The sequence below is a fragment of the Mobula hypostoma genome, chromosome 21, assembly GCF_963921235.1.
Source record: "Mobula hypostoma chromosome 21, sMobHyp1.1, whole genome shotgun sequence".
Lineage (NCBI taxonomy): Eukaryota > Metazoa > Chordata > Chondrichthyes > Myliobatiformes > Myliobatidae > Mobula > Mobula hypostoma.
This window is the reverse complement of record NC_086117.1, coordinates 58,734,793-58,762,228: the sequence shown is the minus strand read 5'-3', so window position 1 is coordinate 58,762,228 and position 27,436 is coordinate 58,734,793. Positions and strand designations below refer to the sequence as shown.

The 27,436-nt window shown below is 44.8% G+C and overlaps 2 protein-coding genes across 5 annotated transcripts in view; one reads left to right on the top strand and one right to left on the bottom strand.

The window, feature by feature from the left end:
- pgam5 (PGAM family member 5, serine/threonine protein phosphatase, mitochondrial) overlaps positions 1 to 17,092 on the top strand; it is a 39,779-nt gene extending 22,687 nt beyond the window's left edge. The window contains exons 5-6 of one of the 2 annotated variants that reach the window (XM_063074110.1): positions 9,802 to 9,935; positions 15,692 to 17,092. In XM_063074110.1, the coding sequence (XP_062930180.1) occupies positions 9,802 to 9,935; positions 15,692 to 15,839 (282 nt within the window). In that variant the 3' untranslated portion in view covers positions 15,840 to 17,092. The remainder of the gene's footprint in view (positions 1 to 9,801; positions 9,936 to 15,691) is intronic. The other variant, XM_063074111.1, reaches the window with a different exon arrangement.
- A 182-nt stretch (positions 17,093 to 17,274) lies between these two features.
- Positions 17,275 to 27,436, bottom strand: part of ankle2 (ankyrin repeat and LEM domain containing 2) — a 67,571-nt gene continuing 57,409 nt past the window's right edge. For 2 of the 3 annotated variants that reach the window (XM_063074106.1, XM_063074108.1), the window contains exons 12-13: positions 25,303 to 25,434; positions 17,275 to 20,828 (exon numbers count right to left, since the gene is read on the bottom strand). In XM_063074106.1, the coding sequence (XP_062930176.1) occupies positions 20,600 to 20,828; positions 25,303 to 25,434 (361 nt within the window). In that variant the 3' untranslated portion in view covers positions 17,275 to 20,599. The remainder of the gene's footprint in view (positions 20,829 to 25,302; positions 25,435 to 27,436) is intronic. The other variant, XM_063074109.1, reaches the window with a different exon arrangement.

Below are 27,436 nucleotides of genomic sequence, written 5' to 3'. Positions count from 1 at the left end.
CAGGAAAAGGGGCTTTAAACTTGCCCTTTACTTCAGTAACATATGATCATGTGCCTACACGGTTGTAAAATGTGATGGAATGGAGCAGACACAAGGAAACCTGCAGATGCTGGAAATTCAAGCAACACACATAAAAAATACTGGTGAATGCAGCAGGCCAGGCAGCATCTATAGGAAGAGGTACAGTCGACGTTTCGGGCCGAGACCCTTCGTCAGGACTAACTGAAGGAAGAACTAGTAAGAGATTTGAAAGTGGGAGGGGGAGGGGGAGATCCAAAATGATAGGAGAAGACAGGAGGGGGAGGGATGGAGCCAAGAGCTGGACAGGTGATTGGCAAAGGGGATATGAGAGGATCATGGGACAGGAGGCCTAGGGAGAAAGAAAGTTGGGGGGGAGGGAGCCCAGAGGATGGGCAAGGAGTATAGTGAGAGGGACAGGGGGAGTAAAAGGAGAGAGAAAGAAAAAAAAATAATAATAAAAGATAAATAACAGATGGAGTACAAAGGGGAGGTGGGGCATTAGCGAAAGTTAGAGAAGTCAATGTTCATGCCATCAGGTTGGAGGCTACCCAGACGGAATATAAGGTGTTGTTCCTCCAACCTGAGTGTGGCTTCATCTTTACAGTAGAGGAGGCCGTAGATAGACATATCAGAATGGGAATGGGACGTGGAATTAAAATGTGTGGCCACTGGGAGATCCTGCTTTCTCTGGCGGACAGAGCGTAGATGTTCAGCAAAGCGGTCTCCCAGTCTGCGTCGGGTGTCACCAATATATAAAAGGCCACATCGGGAGCACCGGACGCAGTATATCACCCCAGCCGACTCACAGGTGAAGTGTCGCCTCACCTGGAAGGACTGTCTGGGGCCCTGAATGGTGTCCGGTGCTCCCGATGCTCCTGGCCTGCTACGTTCACCAGCAATTTTCATGTGTGTTGCAGTTGCATGGAATGGAGCAGATTTGATTGGTCATTTGTAAATCATCCCGCGATTAGTCCAGGGTTGCTGAGCTAACCAACAACCCTAGACTTAAAGGGCCTATCCCATACTATCTCAATAAATCCATTTTGAAGGGAAATGTATAGGAAGAGGCGCAGTCGACGTTTCAGGCCGAGACCCTTCGTCAGGACTAACTGAAGGAAGAGTGAGTAAGGGATTTGAAAGCTAGAGGGGGAGGGGGAGATCCAAAATGATAGGAGAAGACAGGAGGGGGAGGGATGGAGCCGAGAGCTGGACAGGTGATAGGCAAAAGGGAATACGAGAGGATCATGGGACAGGAGGTCGGGGAAGAAAGACGGGAGGGGGTGTGACCCAGAGGATGGGCAAGAGGTATATTCAGAGGGACAGAGGGAGAAAAAGGAGAGTGAGAGAAAGAATGTGTGCATAAAAATGAGTAACAGATGGGGTACGAGGGGGAGGTGGGGCCTAGCGGAAGTTAGAGAAGTCAATGTTCATGCCATCAGGTTGGAGGCTACCCAGACGGAATATAAGGTGTTGTTCCTCCAACCTGAGTGTGGCTTCATCTTTACAGTAGAGGAGGCCGTGGATAGACATGTCAGAATGGGAATGGGATGTGGAATTAAAATGTGTGGCCACTGGGAGATCCTGCTTTCTCTGGCGGACAGAGCGTAGATGTTCAGCAAAGCGGTCTCCCAGTCTGCGTCGGGTCTCACCAATATATATGTTCCGTGCCTATTCTGGTATCTGTCCCCCACTTTTCCTTCGCTACATCGACGACTGCATTGGCGCTGCTTCCTGCACGCATGCAGAACTCGTTGACTTTATTAACTTTGCCTCCAACTTTCACCCTGCCCTCAAGTTTACCTGGTCCATTTCCGACACCTCCCTCCCCTTTCTAGATCTTTCTGCCTCTGTCTCTGGAGACAGCTTATCCACTGATGTCTACTATAAGCCTACTGACTCTCACAGCTATCTGGACTATTCCTCTTCTCACCCTGTCTCTTGCAAAAACGCCATCCCCTTCTCGCAATTCCTCCGTCTCCGCCGCATTTGCTCTCAGGATGAGGCTTTTCATTCTAGGATGAGGGAGATGTCTTCATTTTTTAAAGAAAGGGGCTTCCCTTCCTCCACTATCAACTCTGCTCTTAAACGCATCTCCCCCATTTCACGTACATCTGCTCTCACTCCATCCTCCCACCACCCAACTAGGAATAGGGTTCCCCTGGTCCTCACCTACCACCCCACCAGCCTCCGGGTCCAACATATTATTCTCAGTAACTTCCGCCACCTCCAACGGGATCCCACCACTAAGCACATCTTTCCCTCCCCCCCCTCTGCATTCTGCAGGGATCGCTCCCTACACAACTCCCTTGTCCATTCGTCCCCCCCATCCCTCCCCACTGATCTCCCTCCTGGCACTTATCCGTGTAAGCGGAACAAGTGCTACACATGCCCTTACACTTCCTCCTTTACCACCATTCAGGGCCCCAAACAGTCCTTCCAGGTGAGGCATCACTTCACCTGTGAGTCGACTGGGGTGATATACTGCGTCCGGTGCTCCCGATGTGGCCTTTTATATATTGGTGACACCCGACGCAGACTGGGAGACCGCTTTGCTGAACATCTACGCTCTGTCCGCCAGAGAAAGCAGGATCTCCCAGTGGCCACAGATTTTAATTCCACATCCCATTCCCATTCTGACATGTCTATCCACGGCCTCCTCTACTGTAAAGATGAAGCCACACTCAGGTTGGAGGAACAACACCTTATATTCCGTCTGGGTAGCCTCCAACCTGATGGTATGAACATTGACTTCTCTAACTTCCGCTAGGCCCCACCTCCCCGTCGTACCCCATCTGTTACTCATTTTTATGCACACATTCTTTCTCTCACTCTCCTTTTTCTCCCTCTGTCCCTCTGAATATACCTCTTGCCCATCCTCTGGGTCACCCCCCCCCCGTCTTTCTTCCCGGACCTCCTGTCCCATGATCCTCTCGTATCCCCTTTTGCCTATCACCTGTCCAGCTCTCGGCTCTATCCCTCCCCCTCCTGTCTTCTCCTATCATTTTGCATCTCCCCCTCCCCCTCCAGCTTTCAAATCCCTTACTCACTCTTCCTTCAGTTAGTCCTGACGAAGGGTCTCGGCCTGAAACGTCGACTGCACCTCTTCCTATAGATGCTGCTTGGCCTGCTGCGTTCACCAGCAACTTTGATGTGTGTTGCTTGAATTTCCAGCATCTGCAGAATTCCTGTTGAAGGGAAATGTACTGGACTACGGAGCTCCGGAATTTCTTGGCCACTTTTCACCGACCTTGCTTTGATTGCTTAGATTTTAGGCTTCCCATGGGGCCCAGTGGTGAAGCACTATTGCTCAAGAACCTGCCTGTGGGACCTTGTTTGGGGTAGACCTGCTTCAGGGACATGGTTTCCATCGATTCCAATACTTACTCAGGGCCCATTGTGCCGCTGGTGTTTAGGACAACAATGAAGGTCCTCCATTTCTGGTGGTGTTCAGGGCTTCCTGCAGTGTCAGTAGCTCCCTCTCGCTTTCACTACTGTCAGTCATGCAAGTCCTGAGTAGAAACTCAGGAATACCGTCACACTCAGATATAGAAGGATTCTTCATTGCTGTTTCCATAACAATTTTGTTTGGCCAGTTAGGGTTGTTAGCCCTGAGCCCCTAAACCTGGAGGACTGGTGGACCAGTCTTAGTCTGGCCTCTACCCTTTGACCTGTTTGTCATGGGTGACCCTACCAAGAGCCAAAGCATAAAGCCCTGATTCCAGCTGACATAGCTCTCTGGGTCAATGAGGCACACAAGCTTTCAAACCCCACGACAAGTTTGTGGTCCTCTTGGAGGATTATTCCAAAGGAAAGCATCAGTTTCAAGGCAGCAATGCAAATATAACAATCTCATATTGTTTCAAAAAATTGATTTTTTTTGTGTTAATTTTTTATTTCTTAAAACATTTTTCTAATTGTTTTGGAGTTTTAGATATTCAGTGTTTGATTATGTTGACAGTTGGCAAAGCTAGGGATATCAGTTATTTTTTCAGATATATATACATACACACACACACACATACATACACACACATATATGGGCAGGGAAAACCTATTCACCCCTCCCCAATCCCCTTACTGAGGATTGAGATGATCTTGGTCCCCGGGGTAGGTTTTGATCTGCAAAAGGCTGGTTTGCACTCACCATATTAATCAGTGGCAAATATAGGCACTTATGGATGGAGATAAGTCTGTACCAAAGGAGGTGTAAGACGGTGGTGGATGATGCATACCGCAAGTCCACTGACACCAGGGGGACAGTCTCTGAAGAGTATTGATAATGACTGGGGTCATTGCCCACTGCCCAGAAGGTGGCAGTGGCAAACCACTTCTGTAGGAAGAATTTGCCAAGAACAACCATGGTCAAAGAGCATAATCACCCATGTCATACAACAGAGCCCATAATGTTAGGCGGGAAATTTTGAGTTTGTCTTTGTATAAAACAAAGACATTTGGAGGAGTATGTGGATGGGAGGCATATGGAGGGTTATGGTCCAGATGCATGTCAATGGGACTTGACAAAATAACACATCGACACATGGCTGTAGTGCTGGATGACTCTGGGACTTCCCACACACAAAGCCCTGCTGACCTTGAATATCCAAATGACTATCTGCATTTCTAATGAATGTCAGATGACACTAAGGTTGTTGGTGTTGTGGATAGTGTAGAAGGCTGCCATAAACTATCACGGGACATTGACAGGATGCAGAGCTGGTCTGAGAAGAGAAAGATAGACTTCAACCCAGGAAAGTGTGATATGATACACTTTGGAAGGTTGAACTTGAGGATTAATGCCAAGATTCTGAGCAGTGTTGAGGAACAGAGGGATCTTGGGGTCTAGGTCCACAGATCCCTCAAAGTTGCCACACTTTCACACTTTGATAGAGTGGTTAAGAAGGTGTATGGTGTGTTGGCCTTCATTACTGGGTGACTGAGTTCAAGAATGTAACTCTATAATACTTGGAGTTTTAAAACGGAAACAACAGGAATTCTGCAGATGCTGGAAATTCAAGCAGCACACATCAAAGTTGCTGGTGAACGCAGCAGGCCAAGCAGCATCTCTAGGAAGAGGTACAGTCGACGTTTCAGGCCGAGACCCTTCGCCAGTCCTGACGAAGAGTCTTGGCCTGAAACGTCAACTGTACCTCATCCTAGAGATGCTGCCTGGCCTGCTGCGTTCACCAGCAACTTTGTGTGTTGCTAATACTTGGAGTGTTGTGTTCAATTCTGGTCGCCTCATCATTGGGAGGATATGGCAGCTTTGAGAGGGCACAGAGATTTACCAGGATGCTGCCTGGATTAGAGAATATGTCTTATGAGGAAAGGTTGAACGAGCTATAGCTTTTCTCTTTAGAACGAAGGAAGATGAGAGAAGTCTTCACAGAGGTGCATTAGATCGCAGAATGGACAGCCAGAGAAATTTTTCCAGGGCAAACACAAGGGCAGACTTTTAAGGTGGTTAGAGGGAAGTATGGAGGGGGAATGTCAGAGGTAGTTTTTTTTTTAATAGATGCACTGCTAGGAGTGATGGTAGAGACGGATACATTAGGGACAGTTAAGAAACTCTTAGATGGTACATGTGTGATTGAAAAATGGAGGGCTATGTGGGAGGGAAGGATTAGATTGACCTTGGAGTAGGTTTAAAAAGTCTGCACATCATGGGCTGAAAGACCTGTACTGTGCTGTAATGTTCTTACTGATTGCATCACCGACTACATCAGCTTCTGTGTGGACGCTGTAATGCCACCAAGGACTGTTCCCTGCTTCCCTCTGGGTCACCAGTGACCTGAAGGCTCTTCTCCATCACAAAAAGTGAGCCCTTGGATCAGGAGAGAGGGAGGAATTGAAACGTGCAGAGGGAGCTAAAGGAGAAGATCAAGGTGGCTAAAGAGAAATGCGGGAGAGAGCTTGAGCAGAGTAGCACACGGGAGGTGTGGAGAGGCATGAGGAACAGCACTGAGCCTCAGAATTTCAGAATGCAGCTGTGAATGGGCTAATGAGTTAAACCAAAAATTGCCCTCCTGTTCACAACACCAACGTGCCCCCCTCCTCCAATTCAACATGTGGATGAATAAAACAGGCTACCACCGTCTACATCCCTTACTTGCCCTGCATCTACCATCCACACTCCACAGAAATTTGCTTGTAGGGAAGAAGGGTTGATGGCAGGGAACGACTGAAATACTGACTCCGTCCGAAACTTGGGTCCATGTCCATTGCCATTTGTGCCAAGTGTTCCGACTTCCACCATTCCCTCACCGTTGGTAAACTCCCGGGATTTTCAAAATCAGCTGTTGCTTGCAGCATCTGAGAGATAGTTCACCGTAAAAAAAATACGTACGCCTTGAATGTGGATTACACCTTGGTCGAGTGGTTGAATCAGCGATGTTGTGTTAGACGGCAGGAAATGCACTGTTATGTTAGAATGAATGCTGTCCAAATGTTTAGGATGGGCTGGCGCGTTGTCAAGTAACAAAAGAACTTTAAAGGCAAGATTCTTTTCTCGGCAGTAGCGTCCCAGAGCTGTGTTACCTTCAGCTGATGCTGCGCTGTTTATAATTTCCAACTTTTTTTCAAGTGTTAAAGTGGTTCTCTGCCGCTCGGCTGGCAGCCCAAGACATGACATCAGACGCTTAGGAAGCATAGTTAAATATTTCAAGCACAAATTCACTGCACCATCGGTAAAACCAACAAAAGTTTAAGATCGCACCTTGCCAAAACCAATGCGAGAGTGGCAGGAGAGAGACTGTGAGGCGCGCACACCTGACTTGTATTGGCGAGAAGGCAGTGCTCCTTGCATAACTGTGAATTTTGGACGCATACAACGAGACGTTGGTAGAAATAGGTTCCTCGCATAATTGTGAATCCGTATTGTCTGAAGACGCATATAACGAGGATAGGGTGTACCAACTGCTATCGTCTCAATCTTCACCTCTCCCAGACCCCACCTTCCACCAACTCCCCAATCATCGTGGACTCAACTTCACTGCTGAGCAGGTGAGAGGGGCTCTGGGGAAACTCTGACACGGCAAAGCATTGGGACCGGATGGTGTGAACCCCAGGGTCCTGACGAAGTGTGCTGAGCAGCTGTGGGGAGTTCAATCTGAGTCTCAGCCTGGAAAGTGTCCCAACTCTGGAAAGCTTTGTGTGTGGCCCCAGTACTCATGAAGGGTCAGCCGAAAGTCTTGAATGACTACCATCCAGTGGCCCTGACCTCACACATCGTGAAGACTCTAGAGAGGCTGGTCCTGGCTCACCTCTGACCCCTGGTCAGATCGGCCCTCGATCCCCTGAGGTTTGCCTACCAGGAGCACACTGGAGTTGACGATGCTGTCATCTACCTGCTGAACAGAGCCAGCTCCCATTTGGATAAGCAGGGCAGCACTGTGAGGATCATGTGTTTTTGATTTCTCAAGTGCCTTCAATAGAATACAGCCCTCATTGCTGGGGGAAAAGCTTCTTTCAATGCAGATTGACACTTCCATGGTATCCTGGGTAATGGACTACCTGACTGCAGACCACTGTTTGTGAGGCTTCAGATCTGTGTGTCAGACATGGCTGTAAGCAGCACCGGGGCCCCACAGGGGACTGTATTGGCTCCCTTCCAGTTTATCCTGTATACTCGGACTTTAGATACAACACTGAGTCATCTTATCTATAGAAGTTCTTTGATGACTCAGCAGTAGTTGGGTCTATAAAGAGAAGACAGGAGGATGAATACAAGGTGCTGGTGAAGGACTTTGTTGAATGGTGCTAGCTGGGTCATCAGCAGCTCAACATCAGTAAGACAAAGGAGATGGTGGACGCTTTAGGAAGCCTAAGCCTGCGCTGCTCCCTGTTACTATTGATGTTGCGGACCTACAAGTACCTGGGGGTGCACCTGGATGACAGACTTGAGTGGAGCACCAACACAGAGGCTGTGTACACGAAGGGCCAGAATCACCTCTACTTCCTGCGGATCTGAGATCCTTTGGAGTATGAAGGCCTCCCCTTCACATGTTCTACCAGTCTGTTGTCACCAGTACCATCTTCTATGTGGTGGTGTGCTGGGGCAATGGCATCAACATGGGTGATGCCAACATGATCAATGAACTGATTAGAAAAGCTGGTTCTGTTATAGCAATCAAACTGGCCATACTGGAGGCTGTGGTAGAACAAAGGATCTTGTGGAAAATCCTGGCAATTCTGGACAATGTTTCTCATCCTCTGCATGCCACCTTGGCTGAACAGAGGAGCACTTTTATTAATAGACTAAGACAACTGCGCGGCTCCAAAGAGCACTATTTGAGTTCATTCTTACCCTCGGCCATTGGGCTCTATAATGAGTCAACCTGTACAAGATAATATAATATACAAGTGCGTATAAGATGATGAGAGGCGTTGATCGTGTGGATAGTCAGAGGCTTTTTCCCAGGGCTGAAATGGCTAACACAAGAGGGCACAGTTTTAAGGTGCTTGGAAGTAGGCACAGAGGAGATATCAGGGATAAGTTTTTTACGCAGAGAGTGTTAAGAGCGTGGAATGGGCTGCCGGCAATGGTGGTGGGGGTGGATAAGTCACACTCACGTCCCCATCTACATCAACGGAACTGTAGTGGAGCGTGTATCAAGCTTCAAATTCCTTGGTGTCCACATTTCCGAGGATCTCACCTGGTCCCTGAACTGCTCCATCCTGATCAAAAAGGCACAACAGCACCTTTATTTCCTGTGGAGCATCAAGAAAGCTCACCTCTGTCCCAGGATACTGACGGACTTTTACCACTGTACCATTGAGAGCATCTCAGTGTGGTATGGCAATTGTCCCGTATCAGACCGCAAAGCACTCCAGCGTGTGGTGAAAACTGCCCAGTGGATTATCAGCACCCAATTGCCCACCATTGAGAACATCTACCGTAAACACTGCCCGTGCAGGGCGAGAAGCATCATCAGGGATGCATCTCACCCTAACCATGGACTTTTTACTCTCCTCCCATCCGGTAGGTGCTACAGGAGCCTCCGCTCCCGCACCAGCAGGCACAGGAAGAGCTTCTTCCCTGAGGCTGTGACCCTGCTGAACCTCACACCACAGCGCTAAGCAGTATTGCACCCATATTGTACTGTCTCAGTACTTTTATATTTGTGTGCTGTAGCACTTTTTTATTCGCAGTTATTTTGTAAATAAGATTATTCTTTGCATTTCTGGTCAGATGCTAAATGCATTTCATTGGCTTTGTATCTGTACTCAGCACAATGACAATAAAGTTGAATCTAATCTAAGATGGGGTCTTTTAAGAGACTCCTGGACAGGTACATGGATCTTCGAAAAATGGAGGGCTATGGGTAACCCTAGGTAATTTCTAAGGTAGGAACATGTTCGGCACAGCTTTGTGGGCCGAAGGGCCTGTATTGTGCTGTAGGTTTTCTATGTTCCTACAGCTGGGGAAGTGATGACTCTCTCTTAGACTGTGGTAATTTATTTTTATTGTTTCTACTTCTCTTCTAATATTTATACCTGGTGCACTTGTAATGCTACTGTGACACTAATTTCCTTTGGGATCGATAAGGTATATATATTTGAGATGTACTGTTAAAAGGCTGTTGAGATTCATATGTCTCAGCATAAGTTCATGTAATTTGGTGTGATGCAGGTAGAATTTATTCTGGGAAGTTATTGAGAGTGGACGGGGATGCGGTGGGGGGGCGTCGAATGTGGCTGAAATCTCCTTCCAGGATTTTCTGCGCATTACTGGCCGGTCTGAGTGTGTGTTTTAGTGGTTTACATGTGCCTACATGTCTTCAGCAGTATCATGAAGATGGTGCGAGGATTGAAGCTGCCTTCCGTCGCTATATCCACAGAGCTGACTTGAAGCAACAGAACGACAGTTATGAGATCATTGTCTGTCACGCAAATGTAATCCGCTATTTCGTTTGCAGGTAATTGATGTTCCGTGGTATTTGCTGAGAGAGAGTACAGACATTGTGCAAGGCTTGGAAATTAATGTTGAATGGAGTCCAGTTTAACAAATTGACACTCTTCAGATTTTGAAAATTATAATTTCTAAAGAAAAGCGGAGTGCTGTGTGGGAGGGAGGAGTTAGATTGACCTTGGAGTAGGTTAAGCTGTTACGATTGGGGGTGTCGGAGTTAGTTCAATCCCAGTGTCCTCTATGTAACTTGCATGTCCTCCCCGTGGAATGTGTGGGTTTCCTGCCACAGTCCAAAGATGTGTCGGTTGGTAGGTTGATTGATCACTGTAAATTGTCCTGTGATTAGGCTGTTAAATCGGGGGTTGCTGGGCAGCGTGGCTCGAAGGGCTGGGAGGGCACGTTCCGCATTGTATCTCAAAATAAAAATTGGCGTGTACCATTCAATGTACTGTTGAGATTCACACATGCCTCACAGCATAATAATGTGATTAAGTAAAATGAGTCTAATTTATCATTGCCTTTTTTTTTGCCATGCTTGCAATTTCTTAAACAAAAAATGCAAAGGTATCTGTTTTGTGGGAAAGTGGGAATTATTCACAGTGAACTTAATCTAAGTAATGGGAAAAATTGACAACATTTGAGCCTGTTCCAACATTTGATAAGGTCACACCTGATTTTCTCTGCTTTTTTTGTGTCTAGAAGTTTAATTCTTTGATATATTTGATGAAGTGACATCCACAACTTGCGGTCGAGAACCTGAACTAGGGATCTGCCTCCAACAGTAGTTTCCCATTCTGTCCCCATATCTGTTGTCCTTTAGTATCTAGTGTTGGCGGTGCAGGCTCGAAGGGCCGAATGGTCTACTTCTGCACCTATTGTTTATTATTAACACTTTAGAGAAGTGAGCTGCCACAGATTTCCAGGATAGAGAATTCCAATGAAACCAACCTCTGAACAGCTTTACCTCTTAAGTAGCTAGCCTTTTAGTTTGAAGCAGTTATATCCCCAGCTGTACTATTCAACCAGGAAAAATATCTTGCCTAAATCAACTGTACTAATTCTTACACATTTGTTTTAGTGAGTTCACTTCTCGTTCTTATCAGCTCTGGAGAGATGAGTGCAACCTACCCTACCCCATCTCTCCTGGTACACAACCCTGCTCAATTCACTGCAACTTCCTTAATTAAAGAGAGTTGAATTTCATTTGAAGAACAGCACCTACCAACCTCAAACAAGAGAATATCTGCAGATGCTGTAAATCCAAAGAACATTCAGGGAGGGAGGCAACAAAGGTGGGGGGGGGGGTGTCCCTGTTGATCAGAGAAAGTGTCACGGATGCAGAAAAAGAGGAAGTCCTGGAGGGGTTGTCCACGGATTTTCTATGTGTGGAAGTTAGGAACAGGAAGGGCTCAATAACTCTACTGGGTGTTTTTTATAGACCACCCAATAGTAACAGGGACATCGAGGAGCAGATAGGGAGACAGATTCTGGAAAGGAGTAATAATAACAGGGTTGTTGGGGTGGGAGATTTTAATTTCCCCAATAATTGATTGGCATTTCCCGAGAGTGAGGGGTTTAGATGGGGTGGAGTTTGTTAGGTGTGTTCAGGAAGGTTTCTTGACACAATATGTAGATAAGCCTACAAGAGGAGAGGCTGTACTTGATCTGGTATTGGAAAATGAACCTGGTCAGGTGTCAGGTCTCTCAGTGGGAGAGCATTTTGGAGATAGTGATCACAATTCTATCTCCTTCACCATAGCATTGGAGCGGAATAGGAACAGACAAGTTACGGAAACGTTTAACTGTAAGGGGAAATAGGCTATCAGGCAGGAACTTGGAAGCATAAATTGGAAACAGATGTTCTCAGGGAAACGCGTGGAAGAAATGTGGCAAATATTCAGGGGATATTTGCGTGGGGTTCTGTGTAGATACATTCCAATGAGACGGAAAGGATGATAGCGTACAGGAACCGTGGTGTACAAAGGCTGGTTTAAATCTAGTCAAGAAGAAGAGCTTACGAAAGGTTCAAAAAACTAGGTAATGATATAGATATATTAGATTATAAGGCTCACAGGAAGGAGCTCAAGAATGAAATTAGGAGAGCCAGAAGGGGCCATGAAAAGGCCTTGGCGGGCAGGATTAAGGAAAACCCCAAGGCATTCTACAAGTATGTGAAGAGCAAGAGGATAAGACATGAGAGAATAAGACCAATCAAGTGTGACAGGGGAAAAGTGTGTATGGCACCGGAGGAAATGGCAGAGTTACTTAATGAATACTTTGCTTCAGTGTTCACTACGGAAAAGGATCTTGGCGATTGTAGGAATGACTTGCAGCGGACTGATAAGCTTGAGCATGTAGATATTAAGGAAGAGGATGTGCTGGAGCTTTTAGAAAGCTTCTAGTTGGATAAATCACCGGGACCGGACGGGATGTACCCCAGGCTACTGTGGGAAGCAAGGGAGGAGATTGCTGAGCCTCTAGCGATGATCTTTGCATCATCAATGAGGATGGGAGAGGTTCTGGAGGATTGAAGGGTTGAGGATGTTGTTCCCTTAGTAAATTTGGCAAAAGAATAAATCAAGGAAGGTAGTGCACCCGTGGCTGACAAGAGAAATTAGGGATAGTATCAATTCCAAAGAAGTAGCATACAAATTAGCCAGAGAAAGTGGCTCACCTGAGGACTGGGAGAAATTCAGAGTTCAGCAGAGGAGGACAAAGGGCTTAATTAGGAAGGGGAAAAAAGATTATGAGAGAAAACTGGCAGTGAACATAAAAACGGACTGTAAAAGCTTTTATAGATATGTAAAAAGGAAAAGACTGATAAAGACAAATGTAGGTCCCCTGCAAACAGAAACAGGTGAATTGATTATGGGGAGCAAGGACATGGCAGACCAATTGAATAATTACTTTGGTTCTGTCTTCACTAAGGAGGACACAAATAATCTTCCAGAAATAGTAAGGGACAGAGGGTCCAGTGAGATGGAGGAACTGAGCGAAATACATGTTAGTAGGGAAGTGGTGTTAGGTAAATTGAAGGGATTGAAGGCAGATAAATCCCCAGGGCCAGATGGTCTGCATCCCAGAGTGCTTAAGGAAGTAGCCCAAGAAATAGTGGATGCATTAGTGATAATTTTTCAAAACTCGTTAGATTCTGGACTAGTTCCTGAGGATTGGAGGGTGGCTAATGTAACCCCACTTTTTAAAAAAGGAGGGAGAGAGAAACCGGGGAATTATAGGCCAGTTAGCCTAACGTCGGTGGTGGGGAAACTGCTGGAGTCAGTTATCAAGGATGTGGTAACAGCACATTTGGAAAGCGGTGAAATGATCGGACAAAGTCAGCATGGATTTGTGAAAGGAAAATCATGTCTGACGAATCTCATAGAATTTTTTGAGGATGTAACTAGTAGAGTGGATAGGGGAGAACCAGTGGATGTGGTATATTTGGATTTTCAAAAGGCTTTTGACAAGGTCCCACACAGGAGATTAGTGTGCAAACTTAAAGCACACGGTATTGGGGGTAAGGTATTGGTGTGGGTGGAGAATTGGTTAGCAGACAGGAAGCAAAGAGTGGGAATAAACGGGACCTTTTCAGAATGGCAGGCGGTGACTAGTGGGGTACCGCAAGGCTCAGTGCTGGGACCCCAGTTGTTTACAATATATATTAATGACTTGGATGAGGGAATTAAATGCAGCATCTCCAAGTTTGCGGATGACACGAAGCTGGGTGGCAGTGTTAGCAGTGAGGAGGATGCTAAGAGGATGCAGGGTGACTTGGATAGGTTGGGTGAGTGGGCAAACTCATGGCAGATGCAATTTAATGTGGATAAATGTGAAGTTATCCACTTTGGTGGCAAAAATAGGAAAACAGATTATTATCTGAATGGTGGCCGATTAGGAAAAGGGGAGGTGCAACGAGACCTGGGTGTCATTATACACCAGTCATTGAAAGTGGGCATGCAGGTACAGCAGGCGGTGAAAAAGGCGAATGGTATGCTGGCATTTATAGCGAGAGGATTCGAGTACAGGAGCAGGGAGGTACTACTGCAGTTGTACAAGGCCTTGGTGAGACCACACCTGGAGTATTGTGTGCAGTTTTGGTCCCCTAATCTGAGGAAAGACATCTTTGCCATAGAGGGAGTACAAAGAAGGTTCACCAGATTGATTCCTGGGATGGCAGGTCTTTCATATGAAGAAAGACTGGATGAACTGGGCTTGTACTCGTTGGAATTTAGAAGATTGAGGGGGGATCTGATTGAAACGTATAAGATCCTAAAGGGATTGGACAGGCTAGATGCGGGAAGATTGTTCCCGATGTTGGGGAGGTCCAGAACGAGGGGTCACAGTTTGAGGATAGAGGGGAAGCCTTTTAGGACCGAGATTAGGAAAAACTTCTTCACACAGAGAGTGGTGAATCTGTGGAATTCTCTGCCACAGCAAACTGTTGAGGCCAGTTCATTAGCTATGTTTAAAAGGAAGTTAGATATGGCCCTTGTGGCTACAGGGGTCAGGGGGTATGGAGGGAAGGCTGGGTTCTGAGTTGGATGATCAGCCATGATCATAATAAATGGCGGTGCAGGCTCGAAGGGCCGAATGGCCTACTCCTGCACCTATTTTCTATGTTTCTATGTTTCTATAAAATTTGCTGATGACACAAAGGTTGGGGGTGTTGTCGATAGTGTGGAGGGCTGTTAGAGGTTACAGCGGGACATTGATAGGATGCAAAACTGGGCTGAGGAGTGGCAGATGGAGTTCAATCCAGATAAGTGTGAGGTGGTTCATTTTGGTAGGTCAAATATGATGGCAGAATATAGCATTAATGGCAAGACTCTTGGCAGTGTGGAGGATCAGAGGGATCTTGGGGTCCGAGTCCATGGGACACTTAAAGCTACTACGCAGGTTGACTCTGTGGTTAAGAAGGCATATGGTGCATTGGCCTTAATCAATCATGGGATTGAGTTTAAGAGCCGAGAGGTAATGTTGCAGCTATATAGGACCCTGGTCAGACCCCATTTGGAGTACTGTGCTCAGTTCTGGTCGCCTCACTGTAGGAAGGACATGGAAACCACAGAAAGGGTGCAGAGGAGATTTACAAGGAAGTTGCCTGGATTGGGGAGCATTCCTTATGAGAATAGGTTGAGTGAACTCGGCCTTTTCTCCCTGAAGTGACAGAGGATAAGAGCTGACCTGATAGGGGTGTATAAGATGATGAGAGGCATTGATCGTGTGGATAGTCAGAGGCTTTTTCCCAGGGCTGAAATGGCTAACACAAGAGGGCACAGTTTTAAGGTGCTTGGAAGTAGGTACAGAGGAGATGTCAGGAGTAAGTTTTTACGCAGAGAGTGGTGAGTGCGTGGAATGGGCTGCCGGTGACGGTGGTGGAGGCAGATACAATAGGGTCTTTTAAGAGACTCCTGAATGGATACATGGAGCTTAGAAAAATAGAGGGCTATGGGTAAGCCTATTATTTTTAAGGTAAGGACATGTTTGGCACAGGTTTCTGAGCCGAAGGGCCTGTATTGTGCTGTAGGATTTGTGTTTCTATTCACAAAATGTTGGAGGATGCCGGGCAGCATCTATGGAAAAGAGTAAACAGTCGACTCAGTCCAAAACGTTGACTGTTCACTTTTTTCCATAGGTGGTGCCTGATCTGCGGACAGACCTACCTACCTCATTTGGTTTGTCTTTACTCTGCCTTGCTGTTGATATAACTATGGTTTTTTATAAACCCTTGGCTCAACTCTTGCCCTTCTCCCCTTTGCATAGAGCGTTGCAGTTCCCTCCGGAGGGGTGGCTGAGAATGTGTCTGAACAACGGCAGCATCACCTGGCTCACCATTCGGCCGAACGGAAGGGTGGCACTTCGAACGTTGGGGGATACGGGTTTCATGCCTCCCGACAAACTAACCCGTTAAAAGAAACTGTTGGGGGGAGGGGGAAACATGCATGCTTCACAGTGCAGAATATTTACCTCGTACTTGAAATGATGTCTGTGGCTGTTCTGTCGACTTGCAGCAATATTTACAGATTTTTATTTTTGTTTTCAGTTTTTAATTCACATTTTAGAATCATATTCTACCAGCAAAAGGGTGTGAGATGTAATCACTGTTCTTTGTCAGCTGATAATTGACGTAGTGAATGTGTTTGATTTGGCCATCTCCTGTAAGCTTGTTTATAAAAATATATGGGCCTTGTGGTATCTAAGTATTACCACCAATGTTTTTTAAAAAAAGTAAAAATTTTCCTAAAACGCCTGCTCCCCTCTAGTCCAATGCAATTAATCAGTGAGATGTGTTAACCTCGGGCAAAGATGGACTTGAGGAAGGGACTTGCTGTTTCTGGTGTTTAATGTTAGCTGACCTCAGCACACCTGGATTCGATGTTTAGTTACTGCAGGGCAGTCGGGTGGGATTTCCTTCCCTCCCGACCCCTTTCCCGTAATCCTCCAGCAGTAGTGGAGAAGACAGCAGTGCCCCTACTACTGAACCATCCCCAAAGCTCACAACATGTTAAAAGCCATGAAAAACATAGATAACCTGTAAAATACTTACTGTTACACCACTGGCATTTAAGGCAGCAATGAAGGGCCTCCATCTCTGGCTGTGTTCAGGGCTTCCTTCGTCGTGTCAGTAGCTTCCCCTCAGTTGACACTACTGTCAGTCACACAAGTCTTGGGTGGAGACTCAGGAATACCGTCACACTCAGATGTAGGATGACTCTTCGTTGCTGTTTCCATAACTATTTTTTTGACCAGACAGGGTTGTTAGTCCTAGCTGAACCCGGAGGACTGATGGACCACCCTTAGTCTGGCCTCTACCCTTTGACCTGTTAGGCTTGGGTGACCCTGTCTCCGGCCAACGTGGCTGTCCGGGTCACTGAGGCACAAACCCTATGACAAGGTTGTGGTCCTCTTCGAGGCTGTAAAATACAGCACCTTTATAATCCAAAGAGCTTCATAACTATTTTAAAAATAATTGTTATCAATATGCAAGGCCTAAATCCTTGGTCAGGATGATGTTGGGTGTGAATCCAGGTTATACGCAACGAGTTATCAGTGTTAACTTTAGTACCTGGTGATCACATTTGAAACTTGTATCATGTCACTGCATTAAGCAGTTTACCCGATTGTCACTTCTTTCCCGATGCAATATTCAAACGTTGAATACAGGGTCCCATGAATAAACTTTTTTTAAAAAATAAACACAAAATTGCAGCATTATTGTTATATATTTACAAGACATTTGATTGAGCAACTAGTGATTTTTACAGTGAATTCAGGTGTATAACACAGAAACAAGCCCTGCAGGCCAACTGATCCTCGACTGTTCCCATTTGGCTCATATTGTCAAAACCTTTCCCATTCATGTGCCTGTGCAAATGTAGTTTAAATATTGTAATTAAATTTGAACAAAACAGTGCAGCATACGACAAACCATTCAGCCCTCAGTGCCATGCCAAACCACTAAAACAAAAACAGCCAACCACTAATCTGCTACATTTTGGGGCGGGGGGGTTGGATTTACATTTCAGCTGGTTTAGCACAACATTGTAGGTCAAAGGGCCTGTTCCTGCACTGTACTGTTCTATGTTCTATCCTTCTGAATCTTAACTACACCCTCTAGCTTAATTGCATCCTTCCTATTCTCTAAATGCAATCTCGCCAAGTTCTTGTACAATTTTACACCAAATTGCTTAACCAATTCTTTGTCTTCCCTCCCATTTCACTATTTTTTGAAACATTTTTGCCAGGAGTCTTGTACAGTAATGAGACTGCTTGTCAATGATTTGAATGATGGAATTGATGGTTTTGTGGCCAAATTTGCAGACAACACAAAGATAGGTGGCAGGGCTGCACAGTGTATTGAGAGCAGTTTTGGGCCCCTTATCTAGGAGAAGATGTGGTGGTATTGGAGAGAGTTCAGAGGAGGTTCACATGAATGTCTCTGGGAATGGAAGGTTAATGTATGAGGAGCATTTGATAGGTCTGAGCCTGTACTCGCTGGAACCTAGAAGAACGAATGGGACCTCATTGAAACCCATCAAATATTGAAAGGCCTGATGGAGTGGATAAGAAGGGGATGTTTCCTATTGTGGACAAGTCTAGGCCCAGAGGGCACTGACTCAGACTAGGACATCCCCTCAGAAGAGGGATGAGAAAGAGGTGATTTATCTGTGGAATAAGTTACAAGTGGCTGTGCAGGCAAGGTCATTGAGTAGATTTAAAGCAGAGGCTGATAGGCTTTTGGTTAACCAGGGTGTGTCAAAGATTGTAGGAGAAGGGAGCTGAGAGAGGTAATAAATCAAACATGATGGAATGGTGGAGCAGACTTGATGGGCCAAGCTGCCAAATTCTGCTCCTATATGTTATGGCCCACTTCTAAATTCTTAAAATTTTTTAATAACACTTGTTCTTTGAAATATTTAAAATGTTAGTATTTGGAACATAGCACAGTACAGGCCCTCCAGCCCACGATGTTTCCCTAAACAGTGCAGTAGAACAACTATTTTACATAGCATTTACATTGTATTAGGTATTATAAGTAATCTAGAGATGATTTAAAGTATTCGGGAGGATGTGCGTAGGTTATCATGGATCGGGATCGAAAATAAAACGGAAGTTCTCTTACTAAGTAAGTCAGAACAAGTACATCCGGTATTATTTAGCGTCAGTTAGTCAAACGTTTGTCTTAGTATATAGTATATATTTTACCTTTCTATGCATATAAAACCCTTAAGAAACGTATGGTTCAGCACCTGGCTCGGGAACAAAAATTCCCGAGTTCGATCCAGTGACAAGACAGCTCCCAGGCGCTCTCCAACCATGCTGGGTTGATGTGAACGATCCAAAACCCAATAAATTAAACCACTGCGTTGCTTAGTAATAATTGTAGCTTTCACCGGGGCACGGATTTTCTCACTTTATCCTTTAAAACTGTTCCGATCATTGACCGACTGTAGCCTAACACTTTTCCAATGACAGATGGCGTTTCACCTCTTTCTGATTGCTTTATTATTTCCACTTTATTTTAAATCACGATCGTGATTATTTTCGTGAACAGAAACACTGCAGATTCAGAGCTCCGCTGCCAGGTCCTAATGTCCACCACACTGAGACAGGTTAAATAAGGTCTGGGGTTCCGCTGGGTCCTAAGGTCCACCGCATTTAGCCAGGTTGAATAAGGGACCTGAGCATCCGCGTTTTTTGGTATCTGCGAGGGGTCCCGGAACCAATCCCTCGCGGGTAAGGAGGGCCGACTGTACTTTGATCTGAGGTCATCACAAGTGAGAATTTAACAGGCACAACACTAACGTTGTTTGCGCTTCAGTTATGCAGGGCAAGCCACATCCGGCCAGATTTTTAACTAGTAATGGAAACATTCACCAATTAACAGAATGAAACAAGGCCGTTTGCACATTGAGACTTTTCAATACATCAGTCAAAGCCTCATAATGTGCAGAAACACAAACAATTAGCTTTCACTTTGTGCATTTTTTTCATTTATTCTTTTCTCAGCGGCTTATCGTTTCACATTGATGCAATAGATGTACCGTACATATCCCAGAAGTGCTGTGGGAAGGGCCAGAGTTGTTAGAACCACGTATGTTCACATACTTACATGAACCTTGCACAAGTGATCCAAGATGTGGCAGTGCAAAACACACTTTGTCCTTGGATTTAGAAAATTACTTCCAGAGTGAACAGTGCTCCCTATGTGTCTGCAGGACAACATGGATTTGACATTTGCTGGTATCCATCAACTAAACAGCCACCAAAAACCTGTACATGCTGATTTAATTACATTAAAGGCAACTAACTGTAAAGCTAGTTCACAGCTCAGTTAAAATGAATGTTTCCCCCAGTAAAGGCACTAAAAAGCTTGCAAAAGTCATCGATACAATTTTCCTACAACATAAATAATTTCTTTTAATAGATCTGACAAACCTACTGAGAATACCTTATGGCCAATGCAATCAAGGTGCCAAAAACAGATTTATCATTTATACACGTTATTTGTCTTTATTCTCCTACTAGGAGCATCCTGCACCCTTTTTGTAATCATTGTAGCACCTGACTTACGGACTTCACTTACAGTACAAGTTGTTTTTAAAACATGAACAATCCACATATATATTTCTCAACAATAACAGTGGCATTATTGACTAACATGCCTCCTTCCTATTATTCTCAGATCAATGGACTTTTACAGAAATTTCACAGAAATCATAATGAAAGACGTTACTGACATCATCAGTCTTGTTGCTGGGTTAGGATAAGGTTGAATTTTAATCCCTAGAACTAGTCTGCTTCCAAAGTCCTCTACTACCCCAACCTCCCACTACCTCCCCCCCCCCCCCACCACAGTCTGGGCTTCTTTTGGTAAAATCTACATATGAGACAGAATTTTATTGAAATGAAGTTTAAAAAGTTAAAATATATAAATTTCTGGATGGCAAGAGAAATCAGAATTAATATTAATTATACAACTGAACTTGAGACATTGCAGAAAGAGAAAATAAATGTAAAGTTGGTTCACATCAACAGAATCAAACAGCACACAGTATCCATTGTACATTGTAGACATATTTAAGAAACTACAATTTATTTTAAATATAAAACTGACTTCCCCCTCTAAAGTGGGGCAAAGGAACAGTATCACAACCCTAAATGTGAGCACTAAGAAGGTTCGTGGAAGTGCAGAAGCTGCCGCACGTGGACGTGGCTTGCATACGCTGGACTATAGCGCCCTGGGCTTCCAAACTCAGTGTAAGGAGAGCTCTCAAACCTCCCAGGACTATAGGCTTGTGGACTCGGTCTCCCAAGGACAGAGGTGCCAGGACTGCACGGAGAACTCGGCACGTTGGACTGCACTTTCAGTTTCCCTCTGAGAGAAGGGCTTGGCCAACTGCAGAAACAAACGCAAAGTTTATTAAAAATAATAGCATATACATTTATTTTGTCCTTTTGCCCAGGGAACTCCTAACACCATCTTGCTGATTAAACTCAAATTCTCTCCTACACAAACCACAAAAGACAACTAACTTTAAGGATCACAGTTACAATTTTTGTTAAAAAAAACCAGAACAATTGTAACCAGAACTGCAAGGTGCTAACTATCGGGAGCTTTGGTCAGCAATGCATTCGTATAAGGAAATAAGCCCCCTTTATCTAAAATACAAAAGCTTATCGTTGTGCTGGCCAGCAATGCAAAGACCAATGTGTGTAAATTAATATAAAAACCTGTACTCTTCACTGACTGTTTTAATCATTACCAGATGGAGTCCAATGACACAGTTTGCTTGTAACCAATGTTTCTACTAATATATTTTTTTAACATTTGCGCAGATCAACCATTGCTGAGTATGATTTTTTTTTAAACACTGCCTGAAACTGCAGCAGTTTTTTCAAATGTCATCGTTCAGTGGGCCGGCGGTTTATTAACAAATGAGCTACCGACTTTCATTCTGTATTTATTAGTTTTTTTTTAAACACTTACAATTAAATACTTTGAAGCTCTATAATGTTTCAAAACAAAGGTTGTGGTATCATATTCCATCTGGGTCAACTCCAACATGAAAGCGTGAAAACTGATTTCTCCTTTCAGTAAAAATTATTTTCACCCCCCCCCCCCCCATTCTTCAATTCCTCATTCTGGCCTCTTATCTCTTCTCAGCTACCTATCGCCACCCAGTGTCCCCTCCTCCTACGGTCCACTCTCCTCTCCTATCAGATTCCTTCCTCTCCAGCCCCTCACCTTCTCCACCTACCGCCTCTCAGCTTCTTACTTCATTTGTCCTCCCCCTCCCACCTAGCTTCACCTCCTTCCCCTCCACCCACCTTCTCGTTCTGGCATCCTCCCCCTTCCTTTCAGTCCCGATGAAGGGTCTTGGCCTGAAACACCGACCGTTTATTCCTCTCCATTGATGCTGTCTGACCTGCTGGGTTCCTCTAGCAGTTTGTGTGTTGCTTTGAGTATTTGCAGTTGAAATGCTGACTGTTTATTAATTTCCATGGACACTGCTGACGTGCTGTGTTCCTGCAGCATTTTGTGTGTGTATGTTGCTCCGGGAAAGTCCATGGGTTATGAGAAATGACATTGCAGTACTGGAAAAATATCTGAAGTTCTATTTGAAAATTGCCCCATGACAAGAAATAAAATCGAATTTAGTAAATCTGATCACTTGTGGGACAGCAGTACCAGTAGAACATAAAAGACCACGAAGGATGCCAGATAATAAAATTTTAAACACTTCACTGAACGCTGCCACCCAGCAGTGAGTGCTCTTCCCCCGTCCCCGCTCACGCCACATCTTGCCTGAAGTTCACCAAGCAACAGCCCATACTGTGTCGTTGGTTCATAATATCCTACTAAAGCCCAACACTTTACAGTACAGGCAACACAGGGTCAATTCCCACCGCTGTCTGTAAGGAGTTTGTACGTTCTCCCCGTGACCGCGTGGGTTTCCTCCCACAGTCCAAAGATGTACCAGTTGGTAGGTCTGGTTCATTGTAATTTGTCCCCGATTAGGCTACGGTTAAATTGGCGGATTGCTGGGCGGTACGACTCAAAGGGCCGGAAGGGCTTATACCACACTGTCCCTCAATAAATATATAAATAACTGCCACAGAGTTCACATTCACATAAAAGCAAGTCACGAGTTGCTGGGCTCACTCACATCCCAAGAACAAGATGCATTTTAATTAATGTTAATATTCTGTAAGTAGGTCAGGATAAGATCTTTCTGCTACTGAGAATTTTTAAAAAATTAGATACACAGCACAGTAACAAGCCAATGAGCCCACACTGCCCAATTATAACTCTGTGACCAAGTACACCCCTATGACCAATTATTCTACTAACCCGTACGTCTTTGGAATGTGGGAGGAAACTGGAGCACTTGGAGGAAGCCCACAAGCTCACAGGGAGAACATTCAGTACTGTGCCAAAGTCTTAGGCACATACAGTGGCATGCAAAAGTTTGGGCACTCCTGGTCAAAATTTCTGTTACTGTGAATAGCTAAGCGAGTAAAAGATGAACTGATTTCCAAAAGGCATAAAGTTAAAGATGACACATTTCTTTAATATTTTAAGCAAGATTACTTTTTTATTTCCATCTTTTACAGTTTCCAAATAACAAAAAAGGAAAAGGGCCTGAAGCAAAAGTTTGGGCACCCTGCATGTCAGTACTTAGTAACACCCCCTTTGACAAGTATCACAGCTTGTAAACGCTTTCTGTAGCCAGCTAAGAGTCTTTCAATTCTTGTTTGGGGGATTTTTACTCATTCTTCCTTGCAAAAGGCTTCTAGTTCTGTGAGATTCTTGGGCCGTCTTGCATGCACTGCTCTTTTGAGGTCTATCCACAGATTCTCGATGACGTTTAGGTCAGGGGACTGTGAGGGCCATGGCAAAACCTTCAGCTTGTACCTCTTGAGGTAGTCCATTATGGATTTTGAGGTGAGTTTAGGATCATTATCCTGTTGCAGAAGCCATCCTCTTTTCATCTTCAGCTTTTTTACAGATGGTGTAATGTTTGCTTCCAGAATTTGCTGGTATTTACTTGAATTCATTCTTCCCTCTACCAGTGAAATGTTCCCGGTGCCACTGGCTGCAACACAAGCCCAAAGCATGATCGATCTACCCCTGTGCTTAACAGTTGGAGAGGGGTTCTTTCCATGAAATTCTGCACCCTTTTTTCTCCAAACATACCTTTGCTTATTTTGGCCAAAAAGTTCTATTTTAACTTCATCAGTCCACAGGACTTGTTTCCAAAATGCATCAGGCTTGTTTAGATGTTCCTTTGCAAACGTCTGATGCTGAATTTTGTGGTGAGGATGCAGGAAAGGTTTTCTTCTGACGACTCTTCCATGAAGGTCATATTTGTGCAGGTGTCGCTGCACAGTAGAACAGTGCACCACCACTCCAGAGTCGCTAAATCTTCCTGAATGTCTTTTGCAGTCAAACGGGGGTTTTGATTTGCCTTTCTAGCAATCCTACGAGCAGTTCTCTCGGAAAGTTTTCTTGGTCTTCCAGACCTCAACTTGACCTCCACTGTTCCTGTTAACTGCCATTTCTTAATTATATTATGAACTGAGGAAACAGTTACCGAAAACGCTTTGCTATCTTCTTATAGCCTTCTCCTGCTTTGTGGGCATCATTTATTTTAATCTTCAGAGTGCTAGGCAGCTGCTTAAAGGAGCCCATGGTTGCTGGTTGTTGGGACAAGGTTTGAGGAGTCAGGGTATTTATAAAGCTTTGAAATTTGCATCACCTGGCCTTTCCTAACAATGACTGTGAACAAGCCATAGCCTTAACAAGCTAATTAAGGTCTGAGACTTTGGTAAAAGTTATCTGAGAGCTCAAATCTCTTGGGGTGCCCAAACTTCTGCATGGTGCTCCTTTCCTTTTTTTCACTCTGAAATTGTACAAAACAAAAATAATACACTAATCTTGCTTAAAATGTTGAAAAGAATGTTTCATCTTTAACTTTATGACTGTTGGAGATTAGTTCATCTTCTACTCACTTAACTATTCACAGTAACAGAAATTTTGACCAGGGGTGCCCAAACTTTTGCATGCCAATGTATATAGCTAGGGGGCCAAGACTTTTGCATAGTGTAGTAGTAATGTTATGGGTGCTAGTAACGCATTGTATTGCTGCTGCAGGAAAAAGACACATTTCATGACATGTGAGTGATGTTATGGGTCTATTGTGGACAGAGTGGGAAAGGGCAGGGAGAGGGGAATCATGGTTGGGAAAAGGGGAAGGGAGAGGGGAGGGAGTGGGAAGCACCAGAGAGACATTCTGTAATGATCGATAAACCAATTGTTTGGAATCAAATGACCTTGCCTGGTGTCTCAGAGCTGGGTGAGTCTGCACAGGGCCACCCCTCGCCTGGCACTCCTCTGCCACCTGTTCCACACCCCTCCTGCAGTGCCTCCACCCTCACCATTCCCAACATCCTTAGCTCCCACCAGATTTACAAACTCACTCTCTGCTCCACATTGACAAATACAGATCTGTGCAGAAGGCTAAGTACCCTAGTGATACAAGACTTTTGCATAGTAGTGTATAAACTCCTCACAGAAAGTGGTGGGATTGAATCAGGGTAACTAGCGCTGTAATAGCATTACACTAACTGCTACACTACTGTGCTGCCCTATACCAATGATGTTTATGATTATTACAGGTCTCAATGTTTTCTTTCCACTGCACCTCAGTGCAGTTAAACGAGTGCTAGCAAATTATTCAACTGTAAAGGTATTCCTACACAGTTCTATTTCCATTCATTCCCTCTCCAACATCATGGTACAGCAGTACCATAAAACAAATTCAGCACCAGCTATGAGTGTAGTGAATAATTTTGCTTTCAAAACTCACCTCTGCATTTCTGATACAGAGTACGACTGCACTTGGCTCTTCCATCGATGTAGGCATGGGAACTTCTGTGGGTCAATAACAACACCATTCAGTGCAGCCAGAACATCACTGTCAAGCTTAGATGGTTCATCTCTGGAATGGAGGAATGAAGGTTGTTTACACCTCAAGAACAAAACAAAGTCTTTAAATAAAACACACGAACTTACAAGCAAGAACATTATTACAGTATTCCCTCCTTCGAGCCATATTTCATCTCCTTCCCTCCAAACATGCCTCAACCAGTCAGTGAAGTTCTTCAACCCCGCATATCACTATATTCTGGAGTGATATCTGACGACAGCAGGAAGCAGAATTAAGGTTAATTTTCCTCCTTATAACCATCCCAAAGTGTAGGGGCCTGTCCAAGGAACTCAGTCAATTCAGGAGACAAGAAACTGCAGATGCTGGAATCTGGGCCTAAATTCTACATTAGGGCCAGTTGAAACCATGAAAGCAGACCGAATGATGCCGACTAACAACTGCAGATCGAGCTACAACATGGAATAATCCCTTCTGGCCCCTCGAGCCATGCCGCTCAGCAATCCCCTGATTTATCCCTAGCCTAATCACAGGACAATTTACAATGATCAGACCTACCAACCGGTACATCTTTGGACTGTGGGAGGAAACTAGAGCACCTGGAGGAAACCCAGGTGGTCACAGGAAGAATGTACAAACTCCTTACAGGCAGCAGTGGGAATTGAACCTGGGTCGCCTGTACTGTGAAGCGTTGTGCTAACCACTATGCTACCATGTCACCCAGGTGCAGCGTTTCAACACTGAAACACTGACAATACCGTTCCTCCCACAGATGCTGATGGATCTGCTAAGGTCCTCCAGCATATTGCATCACAACCTGGTATGGAAGTTGTCCAGTCCAAGACTAGAAGAAGCTGCAGAAGATCATGAACACAGCCCAGCACATCAAACAAACCAATCTTCTGTCCTTGGATTCAATTTAAACCGCACGCTGTCGGAGCAGTGCTGCCAGGATAATCAAGGACACGGCCCACCCAGCCAACACACTTTTCGTCCCTCTTCCCTCTGGAAGAAGGTTCAGGAGCTTGAAGACTCATACGGCCAGATTTGGGAACAGCTTTTTTCCAACTGTGGTAAGACTGCTGAACAGATCCTGACCCGGATCTGGGCCGTACCCACCAAATATCTGGACCTGCATCTCGGTTTTTTTGCACTACCTTACTTTCCCTTTTCTATTTATGATTATTCACCAGATTGATTCCTGGGATGGCAGGACTTTCATATGAAGAAAGACTGGATGAACTGGGCTTGTACTCGTTGGAATTTAGAAGATTGAGGGGGGATCTGATTGAAACGTATAAAATCCTAAAGGGATTGGACAGGCTAGATGCAGGAAGATTGTTCCCGATGTTGGGAAGTCCAGAACGAGGGGCCACAGTTTGAGGATAGAGGGGAAGCCTTTTACGACCAAGATTAGGAAAAACTTCTTCACACAGAGAGTGGTGAATCTGTGGAATTCTCTGCCACAGGGAACAGTTGAGGCCAGTTCATTGGCTATATTTAAGAGGGAGTTAGATATGGCCCTTGTGGCTACGGGGGTCAGGGGGTATGGAGGGAAGGCTGGGGTGGGGTTCTGAGTTGGATGATCAGCCATGATCATAATAGATGGCGGTGCAGGCTCGAAGGGCCGAATGGCCTACTCCTGCACCTATTTTCTATGTTTCTATGTTTATGATTTATAATTAAAATTTTTAATATTTACTATCGATTTGTAATCCAGGGAGCACGAAGTGCAGAATCAAATATTGCTGTGATGATTATACACTCTAGTTAATCAATCGTTTGGCAACAATAAAGTATTGTCCATTAAATTCAGATCTAACGTCATTACAGATTGGGTCAAGTGCCAAAAGGCGGAGGGGAATCTCAGCAAAATAAAATTGAAATTTTGTTTTTATCCACATTCAATATTTGGTGATAAGTTCACGAGAAGAAGAATGTAGATCATAAATATGCCTGAGGAAATATTCCAACAATTCAAAATAAACAATCTTTGAGATAGATTCTGGTAACTGGAACAATGGATTCAGACATTGAACACTAACAGTGGAACAGA